The 25,372-nt window shown below is 43.2% G+C and overlaps 1 protein-coding gene and 1 pseudogene across 1 annotated transcript in view; both read right to left on the bottom strand.

The window, feature by feature from the left end:
• Positions 1-379: 379 nt before the first annotated feature.
• Positions 380-25,372, bottom strand: part of Bmerb1 (bMERB domain containing 1) — a 166,756-nt gene continuing 141,763 nt past the window's right edge. The window contains exons 3-6 of the mRNA NM_001014114.1: positions 23,389-23,462; positions 7,752-7,866; positions 6,578-6,660; positions 380-1,581 (exon numbers count right to left, since the gene is read on the bottom strand). Of these exons, the coding sequence (NP_001014136.1) occupies positions 1,469-1,581; positions 6,578-6,660; positions 7,752-7,866; positions 23,389-23,462 (385 nt within the window). The 3' untranslated portion in view covers positions 380-1,468. The remainder of the gene's footprint in view (positions 1,582-6,577; positions 6,661-7,751; positions 7,867-23,388; positions 23,463-25,372) is intronic.
• LOC148002739 (large ribosomal subunit protein uL13 pseudogene) lies at positions 3,350-4,064 on the bottom strand (annotated as a pseudogene).

Raw genomic sequence — 25,372 nt, forward strand, 5'->3', positions numbered from 1 at the left:
GGGAAAACAAGGGGATGGTCTAAATGTCCAGTATTGAGGCAATGGTAAAATAGACAACACTATGTCCACAAGATGGAGTACTAAGCAGCCATTATAAATATGAAGCATGTTTAATGTTAACAAAGAGCTTTGAATAATGGAATTGGAACCTACTTGGTACAATAATAACTGAAAAGAAAGCTGGGTATAAAATGTTTCAATATGATGCAAATCATGACAGGAGAAATGTATGAGAAGACCTGAGGACAAAGGTCAAAATGTTAGAGGTCACAAGAAAAGTTGTGAGTAGTTAAAATTTTATATACTTTCTCTATGTTTACAATGATTTTCAAAGTACATGAATAATATCTATAATCAAAAAAGGTAAGAACTCATAAAATGCTGTGTGTATGTTTTCATATTTATTTTCTTTGATGTATAGTTTGCACAACAGCAAATCCTGGACAGTGCTGAATACTTAGGCCAGTCAACACACATACACGCACAGAGATCACACAGGCTGTGCCAGGCTGGCCATGGCAAATGTACATCAAGTTACACAAGAGAAATTGTGGGGCTGGTTCAAACAGGCCACCAGACAATGAGACATAGTTGGGTCAGGCTTTCTCTCCTGTCTGTCAATGTGTGTTGGGCCAGCAATGTGACCTCCCACTTGCACTCTCTTGCAGCAGCCCTGGGTAAAGGGGATGTGGGTTGGCATCTTTTCTGGGTCCCCTTCTCATCCACTCTGGCCTTGACATTGGTACCTGCAGCTCTCCGCTACCTGGTACAAGCACTGGATCTGCTCTTGGCCACAGCTCCCCACTCTGCTCCACTATGGGCTACACATGGCAAATCAAGGAAAAGCCTGGAGTCTGGCACAATGCACAGCAGGATGGGATGGAGCAAGAGGTGTAAACTCAACACCACATACAAACTCAGCCTTCATAGACGGCCAGTGTCTCCAGGGAAGTGATTACAAGGAGATGTGTTGGCTGTGTGGAACCCTCCAAGCTACAGTTCCTGGGAGAGGGCAAACAGAGAACAGAACTTGTGTCTGACGGGAAAGCTGGGAGGATGGATGGGAAATGGGTCCAACATGGTGCTATATTATTGAAATGTACAGCTATACACACCTGGGGGCTATGCCCCTTTCCCAGTTTAAACAAATGCATGGTAGGTTAGATACACCTAGAGAGAAGTGAAGGTATACTGTTTTAAGGAAGGGGCTTTCTTGGTGGTTAGATAAATGATAAGACAGACTCCTGGGTTGGGCATGCTCTAGGAAGGACCATGCGATGGTGAGGGGCTCTCTATTGCTACACTCTGTACAGGCTGGGCCCACCTGCCACACCCATGCCCCCTGATAGCAGTCATGGGCTTGCCTTCAACCCCGTTTGCCTTAGAAAGCTCTTGGACCCCTGTGAAATGGGAGGGACGAGAGGGTGGGAGAGAGTGTCCCCACAGCTCTGGGACACCCACATAAGGGCTACATAATGTTGCACTGGGTGGCCCCACAACAATCCTTGATGAGGGCCAGCCCTGTCTTGGCCACTGTTGGCTTGCTAGGTGGGGGCTCTGCCTTCTTCTCTGCCCGGGAGCCTGCAGCAATGGAAAAGCAGAGGAAGAAAGAGAGACAGGTAAGGAGAAGAAAGCCTTGCCCACTGCCAGTCCAACCCAACCCAACCCAGCCCATGACTAAACCTTATCCTGGGAGTGTGGAGAACTGTTAGGTACTTCATGCTCACCACTCCTAGGCCCTCTGTTGTTCATCCTTTAGGTTCCAAGTGCAGTGTTAGCCTGTCTCCTAGTCAGTTCCTCATCATGTGAGCTTCCAGGTCTAGCAAGGATAGACGGAAAGATTTGCTCAAGGCAATGCAACCTGAGGGTTCATACCTTTCAATTTAGAAAATTCTCATGTTATCTTTTCAGAACACTATACTGGTCACCCTACGTGTTGCCCTCTTCAGATTACCAATCAGATATATGTAAGTTACAGTTTACCATTCAGTCTCCTCTGTTTGTAGAAGCTGCTGTTTGTTCAGACTGCTGAGTCATCTTCTATTTTAAGAAGCATACTTCCAAACGTGTTTCCTTACTTCATCCATTTAATTTTTTCCAGTGGAAGTTTTAGTAATGAGATTAATCTTTCTGAAAGTCTGTTTATTCTTTTCCAAATATGATTCTATTTCATCCTGGAGTTTTTGTCTCAACATGCTTAGTTCACTGTCTCCTCCAGACAGCTTTCTTCATATGTGTGTATATATATATATATATGTATATAATCTCCCTGACTCTCCTGGAACTCACTCTGTAGACCAGGATGGACCAAACTCACAGAGATCCACCTGCCTCTGCCTCCCACATGCCAGGATTAAAGGCATGTGCCACCATGGCCCCGTTCTTTATTCAAAATGTTTGTATGTGCACACGTGTGAGTGGGGGGCCAAGTGTCTGTGGAGAGCAGAGGACAGCTGTGGAGTTCTCTCCCTTCAAATTTATATGGATGCTGGAGATCAAACTCAGGATGTCTGGCTTGTACAGCAAGTATCTTTATTTACTGAGCCATGTCGATGACCCCTGACAGTTCTCTTCTATCAGATTCTTAGAAAGTCATTTCTTTGTTGCATTCATTGACTCCAATCATTGTGATTCAATTTTTCATGGGTTTCAAAATTTTACTGTGAGATAATCTTGGAGGTTGTTACCTATTGAAGGTTGCTGTATGCATGAGATGTGGTCACCCCTTTGAGAATTTCTACAAACCCAGTTTTTTTGATTATCTGTGCAAACAAAGATGTTAAGTGTGGAGAATATAAAAGGGCTTTCTTTTCCTCACTTGTCACTAAAACTACAAGGCACACAGCCCACCTAAAGTCAGTTTCTTCACAGGCCTGCCTCTTCTATAAAATGTCAAATAGAAAAATTCTGCCTAGCAGCATAGTGAGAGGGCAGGAATATGTTCCTTCTACATAGCATCATGGATAAAGTAACTATTTTAACAAAAAATCAAAACACCAAATGTACTCTACTTGCAAGGGACCTGATATATGGCCTGATTTCCACCACTGATTTGATGATAATGGAATCCCAAGATTAACAAAAATCTAAAGGATCAATCTACACCTGAAATGTATGTATTTAGGCACAAGGTGTGATGGCTATTCTTGGATGTCAACTTGACTACATCTGGAATTAACTAAAACCCAAATGGTTGAACACAACTGTGAGGGTCTTTTCTTCTTCTTCTTCTTCTTCTTCTTCTTCTTCTTCTTCTTCTTCTTCTTCTTCTTCTTCTTCTTCTTCTTCTTCTTCTTCTTTTCTTTTCTTTCTTTTCTTTCTTTTCTTTCCTTTCCTTTCCTTTCTTTTCCTTTTCTTTTTCTTTCTTTTTTTCCCTGAGGCTCAAAGATCTTTATTCAGTTCACATCTTGAGTCCATTGGTCTTGAGGACCTCTGTGAACTTGCAGATTTTCTTCTCTACATTCTTTTCTGCCTGTTTCTGTAGCCTCAAGAGCTGCTTCTTCTTCCAATAGTGGATCTTAGCCTTTTCCTTCTGTTTCTCCTCCGGAGTGGCTGTCACGCTCTGGTAACCCCTCCTCCCACCCCCAACCTCAAGAGCCAGTCGCCCCAGGTAATCGAACTTTCTGGTAGGCTTCAGCCCCACAACCTTGAGGGCGGCAGGGACCACCACCTGCTTTTTCTTGTCATAGGGTGGAGGGATCCTGTCCAACACCTTGAGACATTCCAGGGCAGCCTGGTCTCTCTTGGTCTTGTGGGGTAGCATGCCTTTCACAGTGCACCAAAAAATTCGGCTCAGGGCTTGTAAGTGGTAGCAGTTTCTGTAGAAATTTCCAGAAATGTTGATGCCCTCAGCACACAACCACCACCTTCTGGCCCAGCAGTACCTGCTTGGTCACAAAGGCCACCAGGTGGCCCAGAAGATGGCCTTGCCCTCCAATACCTCCAATACCTGCCCCTCCACCATCTTCGGCAGCCACTTGGGAAAGCAAAGGTTTTTGGTTTTTTTTTTTACCATTTATTTATTTATTTATTTATTTATTTATTTATTTATTTATTCATTCATTCATTCATTCATTCATTCTTTTTATGTTATGAGTACACTGTTTCTATCTTCAGACACACCAGAAGTAGACATAAGATCCCATTACAGATGGTTGTGAGCTACCATGTGGTTGCTGGGAATTGAACTCAGGACCTCTAGAAGAGCAGTTAAGTGTGTTCTTAACCACTGAGCCACTTCTTGTAGGAAGATCTACTTTTTTGCCTTTGCAAAATGAGGCTTTATTTCGGAAGACAGTAAGGATGGAGGAAGTAAAAGTGCACAGATGTGGGTCCAAACCAGCAACAGTCTTTCCAGGTGAATTCTTCGGTAACCCAGATCTGATGTTAGTTCCCTGGAAAGATCTTATCCCATAAGCCATCTTTATTTTTTCTGTAGAGGAGAGCTTTATTTCCAGGAAACAGTATATTCTCTGGAGATGGAAATTAAAAAAAAAATCAAGATAGATATAATATGTTCAAGAAGGTGGTGGTGGGGGGCTCAGTCAGAGGAGAAGTAGAAAGGCTCTCTAGGATTTGCTTGTCATCTTGCTGCAACCAGAAATCCACATATGGGAATGGCATCCAGGAACACGGGCTTATTTGAAGTTGTTCTGTCTTTGCAGTATAAGTGCACTGGGACTCCTGCTAAAGCTCTCACAGCGCGCAGTTGTTCCTCTGGGCCACGGGGAAGATCTACTTTTATTCTGGATCTTTGAGGTGGGAAAGTACACTGTTAATCCAGATCTTTTGAGGTAGCACTATCTACTTTTAATCTGGTCCGCACCTTCTGTGGCAGTCTATATGAAGGACATGGATGAAGGAAACTTGCTCTTTCTCTTTACCTGCTTGCTTGCTCTCAATAGCCAAGTCCATTCTCTCACTAGCATTAGAGTCTACATCAGCACATGTAATGACCAGATGAGACATCCAGCCTCGTGGACTGAATAAGTACTGGATTCTTGAACCTTTCATTGGTAGACAGGCATTGGTGGACTAGCTGGGTTTTATATATACAGATTGTACCATATCTATCATATATATGATCTATATAGAGAGAGACAGAGGGAGAGAGAGACAGAGGGAGAGAGGGAGAGAGGGGGAGAGGGGGACAGGAGGAGAGGGAGAGAGGGGGAGAGGGAGAGAGGGAGAGAGTATGTTGGTAAGCCAGAGAAAGTTAGAATGTGAGTTATCCCTTGAATAATTCTTAATATGATGTTATCACTAGAGGTGGAAGAAGGTAGAGGACTCCACTGAGGAATTGAGTTACTGGGGCATGCCTTTGGGAGACACATTTGTTTGGGTCCCTTCCTATGGTCTTTTTTTGTGACTCCTAGACTTAATGTCAACGTTCTTTTCTATCATGCTTCCTCCATCATGGTGGACTGACACCTCCGAAACCAGGAGCTCAAATAAACCTTTCCTCCTTCAAGTTGTTATTCCAGATCCAGTACACAGGGAAAAATGGAGCTAGTACATGGACCGTGGGAAGAAAGAAAGGCAGGTCTAACAATGCTGTGCCCCTGAGGCCTGAGATTTTGTTCTTTCTCAACTCTTCCCCATTTTCTGTTTAATCTAAATTTAACTAGGTACATGCTTTTTCGTTTTGAGACAAATTCTCACTATGTAACCCTGGCTAGCCTGGAACTTTCTATATAGACCAGGCTGGCCTTGAACTCACAAGGACCTACTTGTCTATGCCTCCCAAGTACTGGGATTAAAGATGTGCACCACCAATATTCAAAGATATCCACTTCTTACAATGGAAAGAACCCTCAGTAATGTAGCAATTAGAAATATCTGCCAATCATTGAATCAAAAAAGAGAAGATAGTGGCACAGGATCCCTGATCAATGTAGCACCTGGGTGGACATGAGGTACCCCCAAACTTGTCTCAGAATAAACCCATAAGATACCTCAAGGCAGAAATAGGGATATTCTAGGACCCAGGCATCTTGCTAGGGTTCAGTGAACTGGGAAGCCTCTCTGTGCCTTCAAGCTAGCCAAGACACTCTGACTCCCCAAGATTCAGGATTCATCTCAAAAAGTCATCTCTGTCTTCAAGGTTGCCAGGAATAAGATGGGTTTCTGCTCTGGGTGTCTCATAATGAATAATTATTTTCAGAATTGTGTTTCTGACTCTTCCAGATTCCAGTCTTAATAATATCCAAAGCTCCTGGAAACCGCAATAGTCATCCAATTCTTTTTATGAAAAATACCAAACTGAGACTATGCAAGGACAGCTTCTGGTAGCACTAGCTACTTATACCTGGGAAAATGACAACACGGAGCTCTGGAACCAAAATTACTAAGAGTTCCGAAACTGTTGTAGCAAAACATGAAATGGAGCATGGAGCATGGAGCATGTCAGGGCCTGGCCTGAGAAACTGCACGAGGTAGGCCCATGCACTTCCCCTACCTGCTGCTGGGCCATGCACAGGCTGGATCTATAAAGCCTGCCGTATACCCCCTTGTCCTTCACTTCTTTGAAATCATCTGTCTTTTGTAGGGGAAGAGGGAAAGCCATGCAGGCACTCACTGGCTGAAGACTTGGTTACTTTGTCTAGAGGTTTTAATTTGATCCTCAGGAAATCAGCCATTTCCTTGTCTTCTTCCTGTTCCCTGGGAAGGTGGACATGTAGAAGAAAAGAGGGAAATAAAGTCAGCGAGGAAAACACCAAGGAGACCCAGTAAGAGGCAGAGGCTAAGGTGAGAAGATATGTGTTGAGCTTTTTCAGTGGTGTGAATGTTACTATGTCACACACACGCACACACACACACACACACACACACACACACACACACACACACACACACACATATATATATATATATATATATATATATATATATATATGGAGAGAGAGAAGTATATGATTCTGTGTTAGGTGAACCCTGTATCTAAATGAAGTCACACACCACTGTATAAACGCTGGCCCAGAGATAGAGTGATACCTCAAGGCAGAAATAGGGATATTCTAGGAACCAGGCATCTTGCTAGGGTTCAGTGAACTGGGAAGCCTCTCTGTGCCTTCAAGCTAGCCAAGACACTCTGACTCCCCAAGATTCAGGATTCATCTCAAAAAGTCATCTTTGCCTTCAAGGTTGCCAGGAATAAGATGGGTTTTGTGCAGCCCAGCTAACTCTGGTGAAGTCCTTAGAGAAAATGGGTGAGGAAGAGGAAGTTGCCCTCTACATGGAGAGAGACTCCAAAGGCTTTGTCCTGGAATGAAAATATCCAAGACACAGCTCCACCCAGGCCTGGCATCCTGGGGGCCTCTAGTCATTGTGCAGCTCCAGACAAGACTGGCAGGTACAGTAAGTAGACAGGAAACTGCAAGAGGGGAAGGAAAGGGGTGGAAAGCCCAAACCTGGGTACATGGGAGAGGTTGCCATGGGGACAGGTTTCTATACATATTGACAAGTTTTGAGAGTTGCTTTGATGCATCCAGATGATGTATAGGGAGCTTTGTCCTCAATCACACAATGGAATTCCTTCCTGCCCATCTGCCTAAATGGCAATTAGCTAAGATATACAGGACTTTGCAAGATTTTGGAGGATAAAATTGTTCTCTTGAATATGAAATGGGTTCTCAGGTCAGGGTGTATGCAGAGCAATGGTAGAGGCAAGGCTGTAAATCCTAGGAACAGACAGTGGTTTTGCGGGGTGGTACAGGGAGTAGAGGCTTGGGATCTGAAGGCCTTGAGCCCACCTTAACCGTTCCACCTCAGCGTCGTCCACCAGGAAGTCTCTCTTCTGCACCAGTCTGTGGATCTTCTGGATTAACTCATCCTCTCTCTGCTTCTGCAGCTTGGTTTTTTCTTTTTCTGGGAGGGAGAAAACAGTGAGGCAGCTATGCTGGTGCATGCCTGCAATCACAGAACTCAGGATGTTGAGGCAGGAGAGTGTGAGTTTGGAGTTAGACCGGAACAACACATGAGATCCTGTCTCAGGACAGAACGAAACAGGCAGGGAGCAGGAGTAGTGGAAACACGGAGTCGAGGGGACAAGATTGGACACTACTTCATCCTCTGGGTATGCTTGAAGAGGCACATGACCTATTGTGTGTTTATGAGTGTAAATGAGAATACATATTTGTCTGTGTGCTCATTCATGTCTGTGGACGCAAGTAGAGGCTAGTGGTCAACACTGGGTGTTGTGTTAGATAGTTTCATATTAAATTGATAAGAACGAAAGTCACCTGAGAGGAGGAAGCCTCTGTTTAGAATATGCTTCCAGAAGATCTGGCTGTAGGTAAGCCTGGAGGGCGTCTTCTTAATTAATTATTGATGGGGGAAGGCCTAGGAATTTCTAGCTCACTGTGAGTGGTGGCATCCCTAGGCTGATAGTCCTCAGTTCTATAAGAAAGTAAGCCAAGCAAGCCACAAGGAGCCAGCCTGTAAGCAGCATCCTCTGTGGCCTCTGCATCACCTCCTGCTTCCAGGTTCCTGCCCTATTTGAGTTCATGTCCTGCCTTCCCATGATGAACAATGATTTGGAAGTGTAAGCCATTTTCCTCCTCGAGGTTCTTTGCTCATGGTGTTTCATTATAGCAATAGTAACGCTTACTAGGACAGGATTTGTTCCTCAGGTTCTATCTACTAGTTTTTGTTTGCTTTTGTTGTTGTTGTTTGAGGTGGGTGTTATTGTTGATTTTAGAGACAGGGTTTCTCTACAAGGCCCTGACTGCTCTGGAGTTTACTATATAGACTAAGATGGCCTTGAACTCACAAATATCCACCTGTCTCTGCCTCCTAAGTGCTGGGATTAAAGGCCACCATTGTTAGCATTTCCTCTAGGCTCTGACCAAAAGTTACCTAGCAACAGCCAGGTATAATCCATATAAAAATGAAAGTGTGTGTGTGTGTGTGTGTGTGTGTGTGTGTGTGTGTGTCCCTTTCTTCACACTCGCCATCTTCAACAAGCTGTCATTAGCAGATAAATCCGTAAACCCTCAACATAGAACAGCTCCCCACTACCTCTTACAACCAGAGATCCTGGCCACCTCCTACTTTAGGACCCCCTTCTGAGTCATCACTGTTTTCTGCTTTATCTCCAAGGTCAAGCTCCAAGGTTTGCAACAGAGACATCTGATTGGGTGAGCAGTAGGTATTCAGTAAATGCAATGTCCCTCCAACTTCCTGTGCCAACAAAAACTGGGGTCATGCTTTGGGAGCCTTGAGGCTAAGCTGCAATCTAGATTGGCCTGTGGACATGTATTCAGTTCTGTTGGTGTCTTCTTTTGCTAATATGACTGCACTGTGCTCCTTCTTGTATGTATTTTACAGGTATAGAAACAGAGGTTTGGAAAAGTCATGATATAGAATCTAAGGGACTACTCAGTTGGTAAGCTGTTTGCCTTTAGCGTCTGAGGACCTGAGTTCAATTTCCACAACTTACAGAAGAAAAAAAAAGGCATAGTTGTGTCCACTTAAAATCTTTGTGCTGTAAAGTGGAGACAAGCATATCCTTGGATTTCAATGACCATCCAGTCTGGTCTAATTAATGGGCAACTGAGAGACCCTGTGTCAAGGAAGGTGGACAATGTTCCTGGAGATCTGACACATTAGTTGGGTGCATGCTCACACCATATTTACATATGTCTTACCTAGGGTTTCTATTGCTGTGACAAAACACCATGAACAAAAAGCAAGTTGGGGAGGAAAGGGTTTATTCAGCTTGCACTTCCACATCACCAAAGGAAATCAGGACAGAAACTCAAACAGGGCAGGATCCTGGAGGCAGGAGCTGATGCAGAGGCCATAGAAAGGTGCCGCTTACTGGCTTCCTCATGGCTTGCTCAGCCTGCTTTCGTACAGAACCCAGGACCAACTGCCCAGGGGTGGCCCCACCCACAATGGGCTGGGCCCTCCCTCATTGATCACTGATTGAGGAAATCCCTTACAGCTGGATCTCATGGGAGATTTCCTCAACTAAAGCTCCTTCCTCTCGGTTGACTCTAGTTTGTGTAAGGTTGACACAAAAGCAGCCAGTACAACATGTGGCCCTGCATATGCTCTTGTGTACATTAAATCACTTTGAGGTCGCCTGTAACATGGAACACGACACAAACACTAAGCAAACAGTTACCATGTGTACCATGTGTACCATGTGTACCATGTGTATCATGTGTGTACCATGTGTACCATGTGTACCATGTGTACCATGTGTATCATGTGTACCATGTGTACCATGTGTACCATCATGTGTACCATGTGTACCATCATGTGTACCATCATGTGTACCATCATGTGTACCATCATGTGTACCATCATGTGTACCATGTGTACCATGTGTACCATGTGTACCATGTGTGTACCATGTGTACCATGTATACCATGTGTACCATGTGTACCATGTGTACCATGTGTAACATGTGTACCATGTGTAACATGTGTACCATGTGTAACATGTGTATCTTCCAGGGATCTTGACAAGAGAAGGTCAGTATAAATTTCAAAAGGAATATTATTTTTCCAGGGGTCTGAATCTATGGATGTATAACCCACAAGACACATGGAACTTCCGGGAAGGGAAGGGAAGGGAAGGGAAGGGAAGGGAAGGGAAGGGAAGGGAAGGGAAGGGAAGGGGAAGGGAAGGGAAGGGAAGGGAAGCTTTCTCACTGATAGAAATGGCACCACCGTGTGTGTCAAGCATGGATGATCTGCAGCTCTTGGGCACTGACTGTCACCCTTTAGATGAGGTTACATGGCTCTGTGGGTGGAGCCCAGATGTGACTCCCTAGACTACAGACTGCACTACAGAGTCCTCTCTGCCTTATTCTCCAAGGGAGCACTGACACCCACAGACTCTCACAAGGAGGCTGGCAGTTCCTTTCCCACGCACAGCACTCTGATATTCTAAAGACGCCTTCTCAGCCCTTAGCTAGAGCCACCCAATCAATGACTTCTAGGTGTGCTAGGCTTCTGACAAATAGCTGTCTCGGGTTGCTCACCTACATATTCCAGTTCTCCACTAGCTGAGCACTCCCCGGGCTCTACTGGAGTCTCGGCCACAGCACTTCCAGCCAAGCTACCTCCTCAAACTTACTCTGTGGAACCTTACTAACCATCACCTCCTCAAGTCTCCAAGCTGAGGCCAATGTTTTTCACCCATCAGTCATTCCCTTCTTACCAACATTTCCCACCGACTTCCTGGCACCATGTGCCTATTCACTGCTGCAACCCTCAGCTTGGCAACATTGCCTCACCTACTCAGGGTCAGGTCCCAAAGAAACTCAGGACAAAGGGCTAACTGAGATCAAAGCAGATGCTGGCTGCTAGGTCCTTCCAGCAGCACAAGTACCTACTACAGAGTCCTGGCTCCTCTTAGCCCCTGCCACCTCAACCCCTACCCTAAACCTCTTGAGCCCAGGGGGTGGACTCAGCTTCCCTTCCTCTAGATTCTCTTTTTCCTATATAATCAGCCATCTTGGCCATGCATGCTCTCTTGGTTCTCTAGGTTTTAATGAGCTATCTTAGTCCTGTTGGTCCCCTTTCTCCTCTCTCTTTTCTTCCTCTCTCTTCCCCAGTCCCCACTCTCTGCTGTCACAGCCCATTCTATTTTGCTGGTCATCTTCAGACTGGACTCTTCCAGAAGCATCTGGCTATTCTCTCCCTCATATCTATAATAAAAGTCTTCTCCTCAATCATACACAGGAGGGGTTCATTCACTCAGCAGTAAGAAATCCATCTCACCTATTGTACATAGACCCTGGCCCTTAATGCCCCTTTGTGCTTGCTTCTCCTTTCATTCCCTCAGCTATGGCCATGATCTCTCCTCCCTAGAAAATGCTATGACTTCTTGCCTGGCCTCCCTGGCTCATTGTTCTTGTCTCATCTTTATTGTATAGAACAGACAGGATTTCTGTGATGGTCTACTTGCCCTATTTTCCCAGCTGTGTGACTCTGGGTTCCTCAACCACTCTGAGCATCCAGTGGGTCAACATAGATTGTCATTGAATTGTTGTAAGTTGGTTGGTTGGTTTGAAATAGGCAGTATCATACTCATGATCCTTCTGCATCAGATGTTCCAAGTCCTAACATTATTAGTATTTACTTATGACCCTGAATACCCCCTTGTATATATCAAATCACTTCCATGTTGCCTGTAATCTGAACATGTACAAACATCCAGTAAACAGTTGTTCATATGCACCAGCCATGCCCAGCAGTGCCCTGTTTTAGGAGAAATAAATCAAGTAAAATATTTGCCAATGCCAAGTTCTTAAAAAGGACAAGTGTCTATTAATAATCTTTCCTTAGCGCTACCAGACCCCATGCACGCTGTCAATAACATGAAGTCAGAGAGAGCATACCTGAGTCAACAGGTATGATGGGTAATCTTAGAATCAGCTGAAAGGAGAGGTGCCATAAACAACTGTTAGGGATTTTCTTTTTTCTTTTTTCTTTTTTCTTTTTTCTTTTTTCTTTTGTTTCAAGTCTTCATCAGGGGAGAATTTTAAGTGTCACTTTAAATGGCAAGGATGTCTGTTAAACGTCACAATGAAACATGCCAAAGGAGAAGCCATGTTGTCAGATGCCCACCTCCCCCCCGACACCTCAATCCCACCCTTGCTCACTGTCTATAACCCCCTTTTTCTTTTTTTCCTTTTTATTAAACAAGAGAAAGTAGACAGATACATGTTGGTAAATGCTAACTGTCTGTATTCACATAGAGACACAGTGTAATCTCTGACCCCAATATACAGAGAAAAGAAAAAGCTAGAATTCTATGCACTACTACACAGGGGCCTAGCACCCTCCAGCCTCCAGCAGAGCCAAGGGAACTGGAGGGCTTTTCTTTCTTTCCACAGAGCATGGTGATGGTGTTGAATCCACAGTTTGAGACAAGGATAAAAATGAATTTAGAACAGAAACGTGAAGATTCTTTTCCTGTTGTATTTTGCTCAAGATATTTTCCCCCAAATTAGTTGAGAACCATGATGTTGAGACCTCAAAAACAGGGCGGCTGAGCACAGAGGGACAGGGAGGAAAGGACTGCAACTCGCTCCCAGGGACTGGGGAAATTTAAAAAATAAAAAGAAAATGAAAAAGAAGGTTGGATCCATCGGTCTTCTGTGTTAGTCATCCTCGCCTTCATCCTCTTCTCCTTCCTCCCCTTCATCCTCATCGTCATCTTCTTCACCTTCATCCTTGTCTCCTTCTTCATCAATGTCTTTCAACCCTTCTTCGTTGTCATCATCCTCTGCCTCTCCTTCTTCATCATCCATATCGGGGACCAAATAGTACTGCAAAGGATTTGGCCAAATATCCTTTGATGACCTCTCCTAACTTGTCAGCACCTGCGTCAGAACAGTCAGTAAACCAGGTAAAGAAGCTCTCTGACTCTTCACGCTGCCTCTTCCTGCTGGCCTTATTCTGCGTTTGACTTGAGCGTTTTGTCAAATCCTTTCCAGATTTCCATTTGAAGATGGGTCACCATTCTCATTCAGATGAAATTCTTTTTTTTTTAAACACTTTCCATGTTTATTCAACATTGCCCTGGAAATCTTGAGTCACAACCATCAAACAAATATGTACATCAAGACAGGAGAAGAGATTCAGCAGTGAAGAGCCCTGGCTGCTTTTGCAGGGGGCTAGAATACGTCCAGACACACAAAAAACAATTGAAAATAAAATGAATTCTACAGGATGCATAATGATGTCCAGACTCTAAACTAACTGGAAAATGACATGGGTGTAGGGAAACGTAACATGGCACTTAAAATTTTGATCTAAAATAAAATGTAAATATGTGTGTTAATGTTCATTTGTGCTTTTAACTAAATACAGGGATTCAAAGCTTTAAAACTATCACAAATTTATACATATAGTTAGTAATTAAATAAGCTATAGTATTAATATCTTTATTATTCATTAATGAGCAAAGAATTGATTTTTAGTGTCTTAATTTTTTTTATTAACTTGAGTATTTCTTATATACATTTCGAGTGTTATTCCCTTTCCCGGTTTCCGGGCAAACATCCCCCTCCCCCCTCCCCTTCCTTATGGGTGTTCCCCTCCCCATCCTCCCCCCATTGCCGCCCTCCCCCCAACAATCACGTTCACTGGGGATTCAGTCTTAGCAGGACCCAGGGCTTCCCCTTCCACTGGTGCTCTTACTAGGATATTCATTGCTACCTATGAGGTCAGAGTCCAGGGTCAGTCCATGTATAGTCTTTAGGTAGTGGCTTAGTCCCTGGAAGCTCTGGTTGCTTGGCATTGTTGTACATATGGGGTCTCGAGCCCCTTCAAGCTCTTCCAGTTCTTTCTCTGATTCCTTCAACGGGGGTCCTATTCTCAGTTCAGTGCTTTGCTGCTGGCATTCGCCTCTGTGTTTGCTGTATTCTGGCTGTGTCTCTCAGGAGCGATCTACATCCTGCTCCTGTCGGCCTGCACTTCTTTGCTTCATCCATCTTGTCTAATTGTGTGGCTGTATATGTATGGGTCACATGTGGGACAGACTCTGAATGGGTGTTCCTTTTGTCTCTGTTTTAATCTTTGCCTCTCTATTCCCTCCGAAGGATATTCTTGTTCCCCCTTTTAAAGAAGGAGTGAAGCATTCACATTTTGATCATCCGTCTTGTGTTTCATGTGTTCTAGGCATCTAGGGTAATTCAAGCATTTGGGCTAATAGCCACTTATCAATGAGTGCATACCATGTGTGTTTTTCTGTGATTGGGTTACCTCACTCAGGATGATATTTTCCAGTTCCAACCATTTGTCTATGAATTTCATAAAGTCATTGTTTTTGATAGCTGAGTAATATTCCATTGTGTAGATGTACCACATTTTCTGTATCCATTCCTCTGTTGAAGGGCATCTGGGTTCTTTCCAGCTTCTGGCTATTATAAATAAGGCTGCTATGAACATAGTGGAGCACGTGTCTTTTTTATATGTTGGGGCATCTTTTGGGTATATGCCCAAGAGAGGTATAGCTGGATCCTCAGGCAGTTCAATGTCCAATTTTCTGAGGAACCTCCAGACTGATTTCCAGAATGGTTTTACCAGTCTGCAATCCCACCAACAATGGAAGAGTGTTCCTCTTTCTCCACATCCTTGCCAGCATTTGTTGTCACCTGAGTTTTTTTTTTTTTTATTAACTTGAGTATTCCTTATATACATTTCGAGTGTTATTCCCTTTCCCGGTTTCCGGGCAAACATCCCCCTCCCCCCTCCCCCCTCCCCTTCCTTATGGGTGTTCCCCTCCCAACCCTCCCCCCATTGCCACCCTCCCCCCATAGTATAGTTCACTGGGGGTTCAGTCTTAGCAGGACCCAGGGCTTCCCCTTCCACTGGTGCTCTTACTAGGATATTCATTGCTACCTATGGGGTCAGAGTCCAGGGTCAGTCCATGTATAGTCTTTAGGTAGTGGCTTAGTCCCTGGAAGCTCTGGTTGCTTGACATTGTTGTACATTTGGGGTCTTGAGCCCCTTCAAGCTCTTCCAGTTCTTTCTCTGATTCCTTCAATGGGGGACCTATTCTCAGTTCAGTGGTTTGCTGCTGGCATTCGCCTCTGTGTTTGCTGTATTCTGGCTGTGTCTCTCAGGAGCGATCTACATCTGGCTCCTGTCAGTCTGCACTTCTTTGCTTCATCCATCTTGTCTAATTGGGTGGCTGTATATGTATGGGCCACATGTGGGGCAGGCTCTGAATGGGTGTTCCTTCAGTCTCTGTTTTAATCTTTGCCTCTCCCTTCCCTGCCAAGGATATTCTTTTTCCTCATTTAAAGAAGGAGTGAAGCATTCACATTTTGATCATCCGTCTTGAGTTTCGTTTGTTCTAGGGATCTAGGGTAATTCAAGCATTTGGGCTAATAGCCACTTATCAATGAGTGCATACCATGTATGTCTTTCTGTGATTGGGTTAGCTCACTCAGGATGATATTTTCCAGTTCCAACCATTTGCCTACAAATTTCATAAACTCGTTGTTTTTGATAGCTGAGTAATACTCCATTGTGTAGATGTACCACATTTTCTGTATCCATTCCTCTGTTGAAGGGCATCTGGTTCTTTCCAGTTTCTGGCTATTATAAATAAGGCTGCGATGAACATAGTGGAGCACGTGTCTCTTTTATATGTTGAGGCATCTTTTGGGTATATGCCCAAGAGAGGTATAGCTGGATCCTCAGGCAGTTCAATGTCCAATTTTCTGAGGAACCTCCAGACTGATTTCCAGAATGGTTGTACCAGTCTGCAATCCCACCAACAATGGAGGAGTGTTCCTCTTTCTCCACATCCTCACCAGCATCTGCTGTCACCTGAGTTTTTGATTATAGCCATTCTCACTGGTGTGAGGTGAAATCTCAGGGTTGTTTTGATTTGCATTTCCCTTATGACTAAAGATGTTGAACATTTCTTTAGGTGTTTCTCAGCCATTCGGCATTCCTCAGCTGTGAATTCTTTGTTTAGCTCTGAACCCCATTTTTTAATAGGGTTATTTGTTTCCCTGCGGTCTAACTTCTTGAGTTCTTTGTATATTTTGGATATAAGGCCTCTATCTGTTGTAGGATTGGTAAAGATCTTTTCCCAATCTGTTGGTTGCCGTTTTGTGCTAACCACAGTGTCCTTTGCCTTACAGAAGCTTTGCAGTTTTATGAGATCCCATTCGTCAATTCTTGATCTTAGAGCATAAGCCATTGGTGTTTTGTTCAGGAAATTTTTTCCAGTGCCCATGTGTTCCAGATGCTTCCCTAGTTTTTCTTCTATTAGTTTGAGTGTGTCTGGTTTGATGTGGAGGTCCTTGATCCACTTGGACTTAAGCTTTGTACAGGGTGATAAGCATGTCACCTGAGTTTTTGATCTTAGCCATTCTCACTGGTGTGAGGTGAAATCTCAGGGTTGTTTTGACCTGATTGGTGGCCTCCGAACACACAGAGGCAAGGTTCCTCTGGGACCGGACACTTCTGCTTTTTAGCGGGAGTCCCAATCTCGCGCTCCCTGCCTCCAGCTCACTGCTCCCAGACCCCGTGGGAGAGAGAGCACACCACAGAGACAGGTGGGCACTCCTGAGACTGCAGAGCGGAAGAGACCACCAACACTGCCCACCCCTGCTCACATCCCTGGCCCAAGAGGAAACTATATGGTCTCTGGGTTCCTTTGGATAAGGGCACAGGAGCAGGAAATCCGCTGCGTCTGAGACACCGCCAGAACCTGAAGGGACCGACCGGATAAACAGTTCTCTGCACCCAAATCCCGTGGGAGAGAGAGCCGGGCCTTCAGAGAGGCAGACACACCTGGGAAACCAGAAGAGACTACACTCTGCCCACATCTCTGACTCCAGAGGAAAATACCAAACGCCATCTGGAACCCTGGTGCACAGAAGCTCCCAGAAGGGGCAGTGCAGATCTTCCTGGTTGATGCCACCACGGAGAGCTCATAGGCAACACCCCACGAGCAAACTTGAGCCTCGGGACCACAGGTAAGACAAACCTTCCAGCTCCAAGCGACCTGCCTGGTGAACTCAAGACACAGGCCCACAGGAACAGCTGAAGACCTGTAGATAGGAAAAACTACACACCCAAAAGCAGAACACTCTGTTCCCATAACTGGCTGAAAGAAAACAGGAAAACAGACCTACAGCACTCCTGACACACAGGCTTATAGGACAGTCTAGCCACTGTCAGAAATAGCAGAACAAAGTAACACTAGAGATAATCTGATGGCGAGAGGCAAGCGCAGGAACCCAAGCAACAGAAACCAAGATTACATGGCACCATCGGAGCACAATTCTCCCACCAAAGCAAACACGGAATATCCAAACACACCAGAAAAGCAAGATCTAGTTTCAAAATCATATTTGATCATGATGCTGGAGGACTTTAAGAAAGACGTGAAGAACTCGCTTACAGAACAAGTAGAAGCCTACAGAGAGGGATCGCAAAAATCCCTGAAAGAATTCCAGGAAAACATAAATAAACAAGTAGAAGCCGATAGAGAGGAATCACAAAAATCCCTGAAAGAATTCCAGGAAAACACAATCAAATAATTGAAGGAATTAAAAATGGAAATAGAAGCAATCAAGAAAGAACACATGGAAACAACCCTGGATATAGAAAACCAAAGGAAGAGACAAGGAGCCGTAGATACAAGCATCACCAACAGAATACAAGAGATAGAAGAGAGAATCTCAGGAGCAGAAGATTCCATAGAAATCATTGACTCAACTGTCAAAGATAATGTAAAACGGAAAAAGCTACTGGTCCAAAACATACAGGAAATCCAGGACTCAATGAGAAGATCAAACCTAAAAATAATAGGTATAGAAGAGAGTGAAGACTCCCAGCTCAAAGAACCAGTAAATATCTTCAACAAAATCATAGAAGAAAACTTCCCTAACCTAAAAAAGAGATACCCATAGGTATACAAGAAGCCTACAGAACTCCAAATGGATTGGACCAGAAGAGAAACACCTCCCGAAACATAATAGTCAAAACACCAAACGCACAAAATAAAGAAAGAATATTAAAAGCAGTAAGGAAAAAGGTCAAGTAACATATAAAGGCAGACCTATCAGAATCACACCAGACTTTTCGCCAGAAACTATGAAAGCCAGAAGATCCTGGACAGATGTCATACTGACCCTAAGAGAACACAAATGCCAGCCCAGGTTACTGTATCCAGCAACCTTTCAATTAACATAGATGGAGAAACCAAGATATTCAATGACAAAACCAAATTTACACAATATCTTTCTACAAATCCAGCACTACAAAGGATAATAAATGGTAAAGCCCAACATAAGGAGGCAAGCTACACCCTAGAAAAGGCAAGAAACTAATCGTCTTGACAACAAAACAAAGAGAAGAAAAGCACACAAATATAACCTCATATCCAAATATGAATATAACAGGAAGCAATAATCACTATTCCTTAATATCTCTCAACATCAATGGTCTCAACTCCCCAATAAAAAGACATAGATTAACAAACTGGATACGCAACAAGGACCCTGCATTCTGCTGCCTACAGGAAACACACCTCTGAGACAAAGACAGACACTACCTCAGAGTGAAAGGGTGGAAATCAACTTTCCAAGCAAATGGTCAGAAGAAGCAAGCTGGAGTAGCCATTCTAATATGAAATAAAATCAATTTTCAACTAAAATTCATCAAAAAAGATAAGGAAGGACACTTCATATTCATCAAAGGGAAAATCCACCAAGATGAACTCTCAATCCTAAATATCTATGCCCCAAATACAAGGGCACCTACATACATAAAAGAAACCTTACTAAACCTCAAAACACACATTGTACCTCATACAATAATAGTAGGAGATTTCAACACCCCACTCTCATCAATGGACAGATCATGGAAACAGAAATTGAACAGAGATGTAGACAGACTAAGAGAAGTCATGAACCAAATGGACTTAACAGATATTTATAGAACATTCTATCCTAAAGCAAAAGGATATACATTCTTCTCAGCTCCTCATGGTACTTTCTCCAAAATTGACCATATAAATGGTCAAAAAACAGGCCTCAACAGGTACAGAAAGATAGAAATAATCCCATGCGTGCTATCAGACCACCACGGCCTAAAGCTGGTCTTCAATAACAATAAGGGAAGAACGCTCACATATAGGTGGAAGTAGAACGATGCTCTACTCAACAATAACCTGGTCAACGAAGAAATAAAGAAAGAAATTAAAGACTTCTTAGAATTTAATGAAAATGAAGGTACAACATAGCCAAACTTATGGGACACAATGAAAGCTGTGCTAAGAGGAAAACACATAGCGCTGAGTGCCTGCAGAAAGAAACAGGAGAGAGCATATGTCAGCAGCTTGACAGCACACCTAAAAGCTCTAGAACAAAAAGAAGCAAATATACCCAGGAGGAGTAGAAGACAGGAAATAATCAAACTCAGAGCTGAAATCAGCCAAGTAGAAACAAAAAGTACCATAGAAAGAATCAACAGAACCAAAAGTTGGTTCTTTGAGAAAATCAACAAGATAGATAAACCCTTAGCCAGACTAACGAGAGGACACAGAGAGTGTGTCCAAATTAACAAAATCAGAAATGAAAAGGGAGACATAACTACAGATTCAGAGGAAATTCAAAAATCATCAGATCTTACTATAAAAGCCTATATTCAACAAAACTTGAAAATCTACAGGAAATGGACAATTTCCTAGACAGATACCAGGTACCGAAGTTAAATCAGGAACAGATAAACCAGTTAAACAACCCCATAACTCCTAAGGAAATAGAAGCAGTCATTAAAGGTTTCCCAACCAAAAAGAGCCCAGGTCTAGACGGGTTTAGTGCAGAATTCTATCAGACCTTCATAGAAGACCTCATACCAATACTATCCAAACTATTCCACAAAATTGAAACAGATGTATCACTACCGAATTCCTTCTACGAAGCCACAATTACTCTTATACCTAAACCACACAAAGACACAACAAAGAAAGAGAACTTCAGACCAATTTCCCTTATGAATATCGATGCAAAAATACTCAATAAAATTCTGGCAAACCGAATCCAAGAGCACATCAAAACAATCATCCACTATGATCAAGTAGGCTTCATCCCAGCCATGCAGGGATGGTTTAATATACGGAAAACCATCAACGTGATCCATTATATAAACAAACTGAAAGAACAAAACCACATGATCATTTCATTAGATGCTGAGAAAGCATTTGACAAAATTCAACACCCCTTCATGATAAAGTCCTGGAAAGAATAGGAATTCAAGGCCCATACCTAAACATAGTAAAAGCCATATACAGCAAACCAGTTGGTAACATTAAACTAAATGGAGAGATACTTGAAGCAATCCCACTAAAATCAGGGACTAGACAAGGCTGCCCACTCTCTCCCTACTTATTCAATATAGTTCTTGAAGTTCTAGCCAGAGCAATCAGACAACAAAAGGAGGTCAAGGGGATACAGATCAGAAAAGAAGAAGTCAAAATATCACTATTTGCAGATGATATGATAGTATATTTATGTGATCCCAAAAGTTCCACCAGAGAACTACTAAAGCTGATAAACAACTTCAGCAAAGTGGCTGGGTATAAAATTAAGTCAAATAAATCAGTAGCCTTCCTCTACACAAAAGAGAAACAAGCCGAGAAAGAAATTAGGGAAACGACACCCTTCACAATCGACCCAAACAATATAAAGTACCTCGGTGTGACTTTAACCAAGCAAGTAAAAGATCTGTACAATAAGAACTTCAAGACTCTGAAGAAGGAAATTGAAGAAGAACTCAGAAGATGGAAAGATCTCCCATGCTCATGGATTGGCAGGATTAACATAGTAAAAATGGCCATTTTACCAAAAGCGATCAAAGATTCAATGCACTCCCCATCAAAATACCAATCCAATTCTTCAAAGAGTTAGAACAATTTGCAAATTCATCTGGAATAACAAAAAACCCAGGATAGCTAAAACTATTCTCAACAATAAAAGGACTTCAGGGGGAATCACTATCCCTGAACTCAAGCAGTATTACAGAGCAATAGTGATAAAAACTGCATGGTATTGGTACAGAGACAGACAGATAGACCAATGGAACAGAATTGAAGACCCAGAAATGAACCCACACACCTATGGGCACTTGATTTTTGACAAACGAGCCAAAACCATCAAATGGAAAAAAGATAGCATTTTCAGCAAATGGTGCTGGTTCAACTGGAGGTCAACATGTAGAAGAATTCAGATTGAACTATGCTCATCACCATGTACAAAGCTTAAGTCCAAGTGGATCAAGGACCTCCACATCAAACCAGATACACTCAAACTAATAGAAGAAAAACTAGGGAAGCATCTGGAACACATGGGCACTGGAAAAAATTTCCTGAACAAAACACCAATGGCTTATGCTCTAAGATCAAGAATCAACAAATGGGATCTCATAAAACTGCAAAGCTTCTGTAAGGCAAAGGACACTGTGGTTAGGACAAAACGGCAACCAACAGATTGGGAAAAGATCTTTACCAATCCAAAACAGATAGAGGGCTTATATCCAAAATATACAAAGAACTCAAGAAGTTAGACTGCAGGGAAACAAATAACCCTATTAAAAATGGGGTTCAGAACTAAACAAAGAATTCACAGCTGAGGAATGCCGAATGGCTGAGAAACACCTAAAGAAATGTTCAACATCTTTAGTCATAAGGGAAATGCAAGTCAAAACTAGGGCTTTTCTTAATCAGGCTATCTGAAGTGGGAAGACTGACTTTAAATGTGATTGTCACCTTCTGGTTGCAGCACACATAAAAGATGTAAGAGTAAAGCTTTGGTTTTTGCCTATTATTTATCAACCATTTGTGAATTTATTTAGCTTGTTGCTACTTCTGTGGCAATTACATTCCTTTGCAGCTATTAGAGCAGGATTCTTTGGTCTTCCAATATGAACTGCTCTACAGGAATCTGCCAGGCCCTCAGGACCAGATTGAGACTACTGAGGTATCTAGCCTCATAGACTGACCAGTTACTGGGTCCTTAGCCTCTCCAGTATGCAGAGGCCACTGTTGGACTCCCGAGAACATATCATAAAAGTCAGTTTAATAAATCCCCTTCAGATTCTATGGGTTCTGTCCTCCAGAAAACCCTGACTTATACAACAGGCACATGACTGGTTAGTCCTTTGATAAGCACAAGACCCATGGGACACGTAACTCAGGGTGTTTGGAGAGGGAAATCATTTAAGGGGAAAGATGTCAGATAATCAGTACCATTGATAACTGATAAGTGTAGGTTTGACCCCAATATTATAGCCTACGACTGGTCTAATCTCCCTGTTTCCACACATGATAAAAATGGCAACAATGGACTCTGAGTCAAAGTGATGCTTGACACAAAGTGTACATTTACCGCAGAACTGATTATACTTGGGCAGCTCTATCATACTTTTGCGGTGCTGAGGTTCAGACCCAGGTCTCTGCATGTACAACAAAGTGTTCTGCCACTCAACTGTTCCCCTCAGGCCATCATGAGATTGATGTTAGGTATATTAGTCTTCCATTTTCAAAGAAAGAGAAAAACAGTCTTGTAATATAAAGAGGCTCGCCTGAGGTTCCAAGGTAGCCCTGCCTGACATAAATGTGTGCTTACTTTGTTGTTGGTTTGAGATATGCTCTCAAACAGCAGTCCAAGGCTGATTTCAAATGCGTGGGTCACTTTCCTGACTCTGCTTGCCAAGTGTTTAGATTATAAGTACGGGTCACACATCCTACATGAGCCTTTGTTGCAAGACTGAATTCCCATTAGGAAGAGAGGTCCCATTGGGAAGTGAGGCAAAGCCTCTCTTCCTAATCCCAGTGGTACAGAGGGCAGATATGGAACCCTGGCAGTGGCTAATAGAGGATGTAATCACACGTGTTACCTGGGATGGCTACCAAGTTCTGAAGCTCCTGCTTCAGGTTCATGATGTCCTTGCAGAGTTGAATGTCATCCATCCTGTGGGGACAAGACACCAAACAATAAGTTACCTTAGCAGAACATACCCCAGCACTAGCCTTATTTAAAGACAGGAGGCTGATGAAAGTGGGTACCATCTTCCACTTGTTGACTGCTTAAATGTGACCCTGTCTGGGTTAAGGGAGGCCTGGGTGACTGGGGACCAGCTTGACAAAGAAGTAACGTAAGGGAGAAAAGGAGTTGTTTAGGCTCCCAGTTCTGGGGACTACAGCCCACCATTTGAAGGGAGGCAGGCAGCTCTGTAGCTATGGGAGTCTGGCAGGTGTTTTTATACAATCCAAACCAAGAAAGAGTGCTTGGGCAGGAACCTGGCATGTAGAACCCTTGAGTCTTGTCCTCACAGCTAGCTAGGCCCCACATGCCCAAAATCACACATAACCTTCCACAACAGTGCCACAGCTGGGGTCTATCTATAGGTCAACCGTATAAGCCTGACATTAGGGATAGTTTACATTTAAACCACAACGGTCTGTGATGATGTTTGCAGAGATTGGCTTAGGAGTCACTGAACTGTTTAGGTGGGAAGTCCTGCCCTCTGTAAGCAACACCACATTTAGCTGTAGGTGAGGACAGGAGAAGAGAATGAGAAGGAGGAAGTTAGGGTTGCATGTGTACTCTCTCTGCTCCATGTCTGTAAAAGGAGGAAGTCGGGGCTGTACACTCTCTCCATTGCTATTTGTCTGTCTCTGTCTTTCTCTCACTGTCTCTCTCTCTCTTTCTTTGTCTCCCTCCCATTGCTCTTAGGCACAACTCCAATTTTTTTACCTCTTAGATTCTGGGTTTTGTACCATTGATGCCTCGGGCCTTAGGCTTATAGACTGAATCACCCACATCCAGGTTTTGAAGTATCCAGACACCAACACAGTCATAATACACGCCTCTAGTTTAGTGTTGATTTTTTAAAAAGATTTATTTATTAGTTATATATAAGTACACCGTAGCTGTCTTCAGACACACCAGAAGAGGACATCAGATTCCATTACAGATGGTTGTGAGCCACCATGTGGTTGCTAGGATTTGAACTCAGGACCTCTGGAAGAGCGGTTGTTGCTTTTAACCACTGAGCCATCTCTCCAGTTCCCTAGTGTTGATTCTTGCAGGTTTAAAAATATGCAGGTTGGAAATATCACATGACATTGTTTCTATACAGAATATTTTCAAAATTTGCTCTTTTTACTGTATATGCCTTATCACTTCATAATGATATATAATTCTACTTCATAATATGTCTTGGAGATGGCTCCCTGTTAGTACGTGCAAGTCAGCTGATCTTTGTGGATGCACAGCATCCTATTATGCTGATATGCTACTCATCATATTCATATAATGAATTTCTAGACATGAAAGATGCTGGTCAAGCAATGCAAACATTTACATTTCAAAAGGAATTCACAACCCCCTTCCAGGGCTTGTTCCAAGGGTTCCCTTCAATTCCGCAATGTATCACAGTAAGGCCTGTGCTATAAAAAAATTACCCCTGGCCTATGATTTTAACTCATACTATCAATAGTATGCTCTCCTACCATGCACAAAGTCCTGGGTTTCATTCTCAGAAGAACATAAAATGGGTGTTTGTGTACATACATATAATCCCAGAACTGGGATGGTGAGGCACGAGGATCAGAGTTCAAGATCATACTTAGCTATATAGAAAATTTTATGTCAGTCTGGATTAGATGAGACCCTGTCTCAAAAACATTTTTTTAAAAGTTAATCTGTCATTCTCATAAAAATTATTTACAATGGCTACCAGGAACTTCTCCTGCAGATTTCTAGGCTATGCTCATGGGTCTCTCTAACCTTGATCATCTAGGTGGATTTTTAGGTTATCTGTGCTACCTGGGTCTCCACGGGATTAACTGCCCCAGCTTGCAGAGCAGTCAGTGGAG

The sequence above is a fragment of the Rattus norvegicus genome, chromosome 10, assembly GCF_021556685.1.
Source record: "Rattus norvegicus strain SHRSP/BbbUtx chromosome 10, alternate assembly SHRSP_T2T, whole genome shotgun sequence".
Taxonomy (NCBI): Eukaryota; Metazoa; Chordata; class Mammalia; order Rodentia; family Muridae; genus Rattus; species Rattus norvegicus.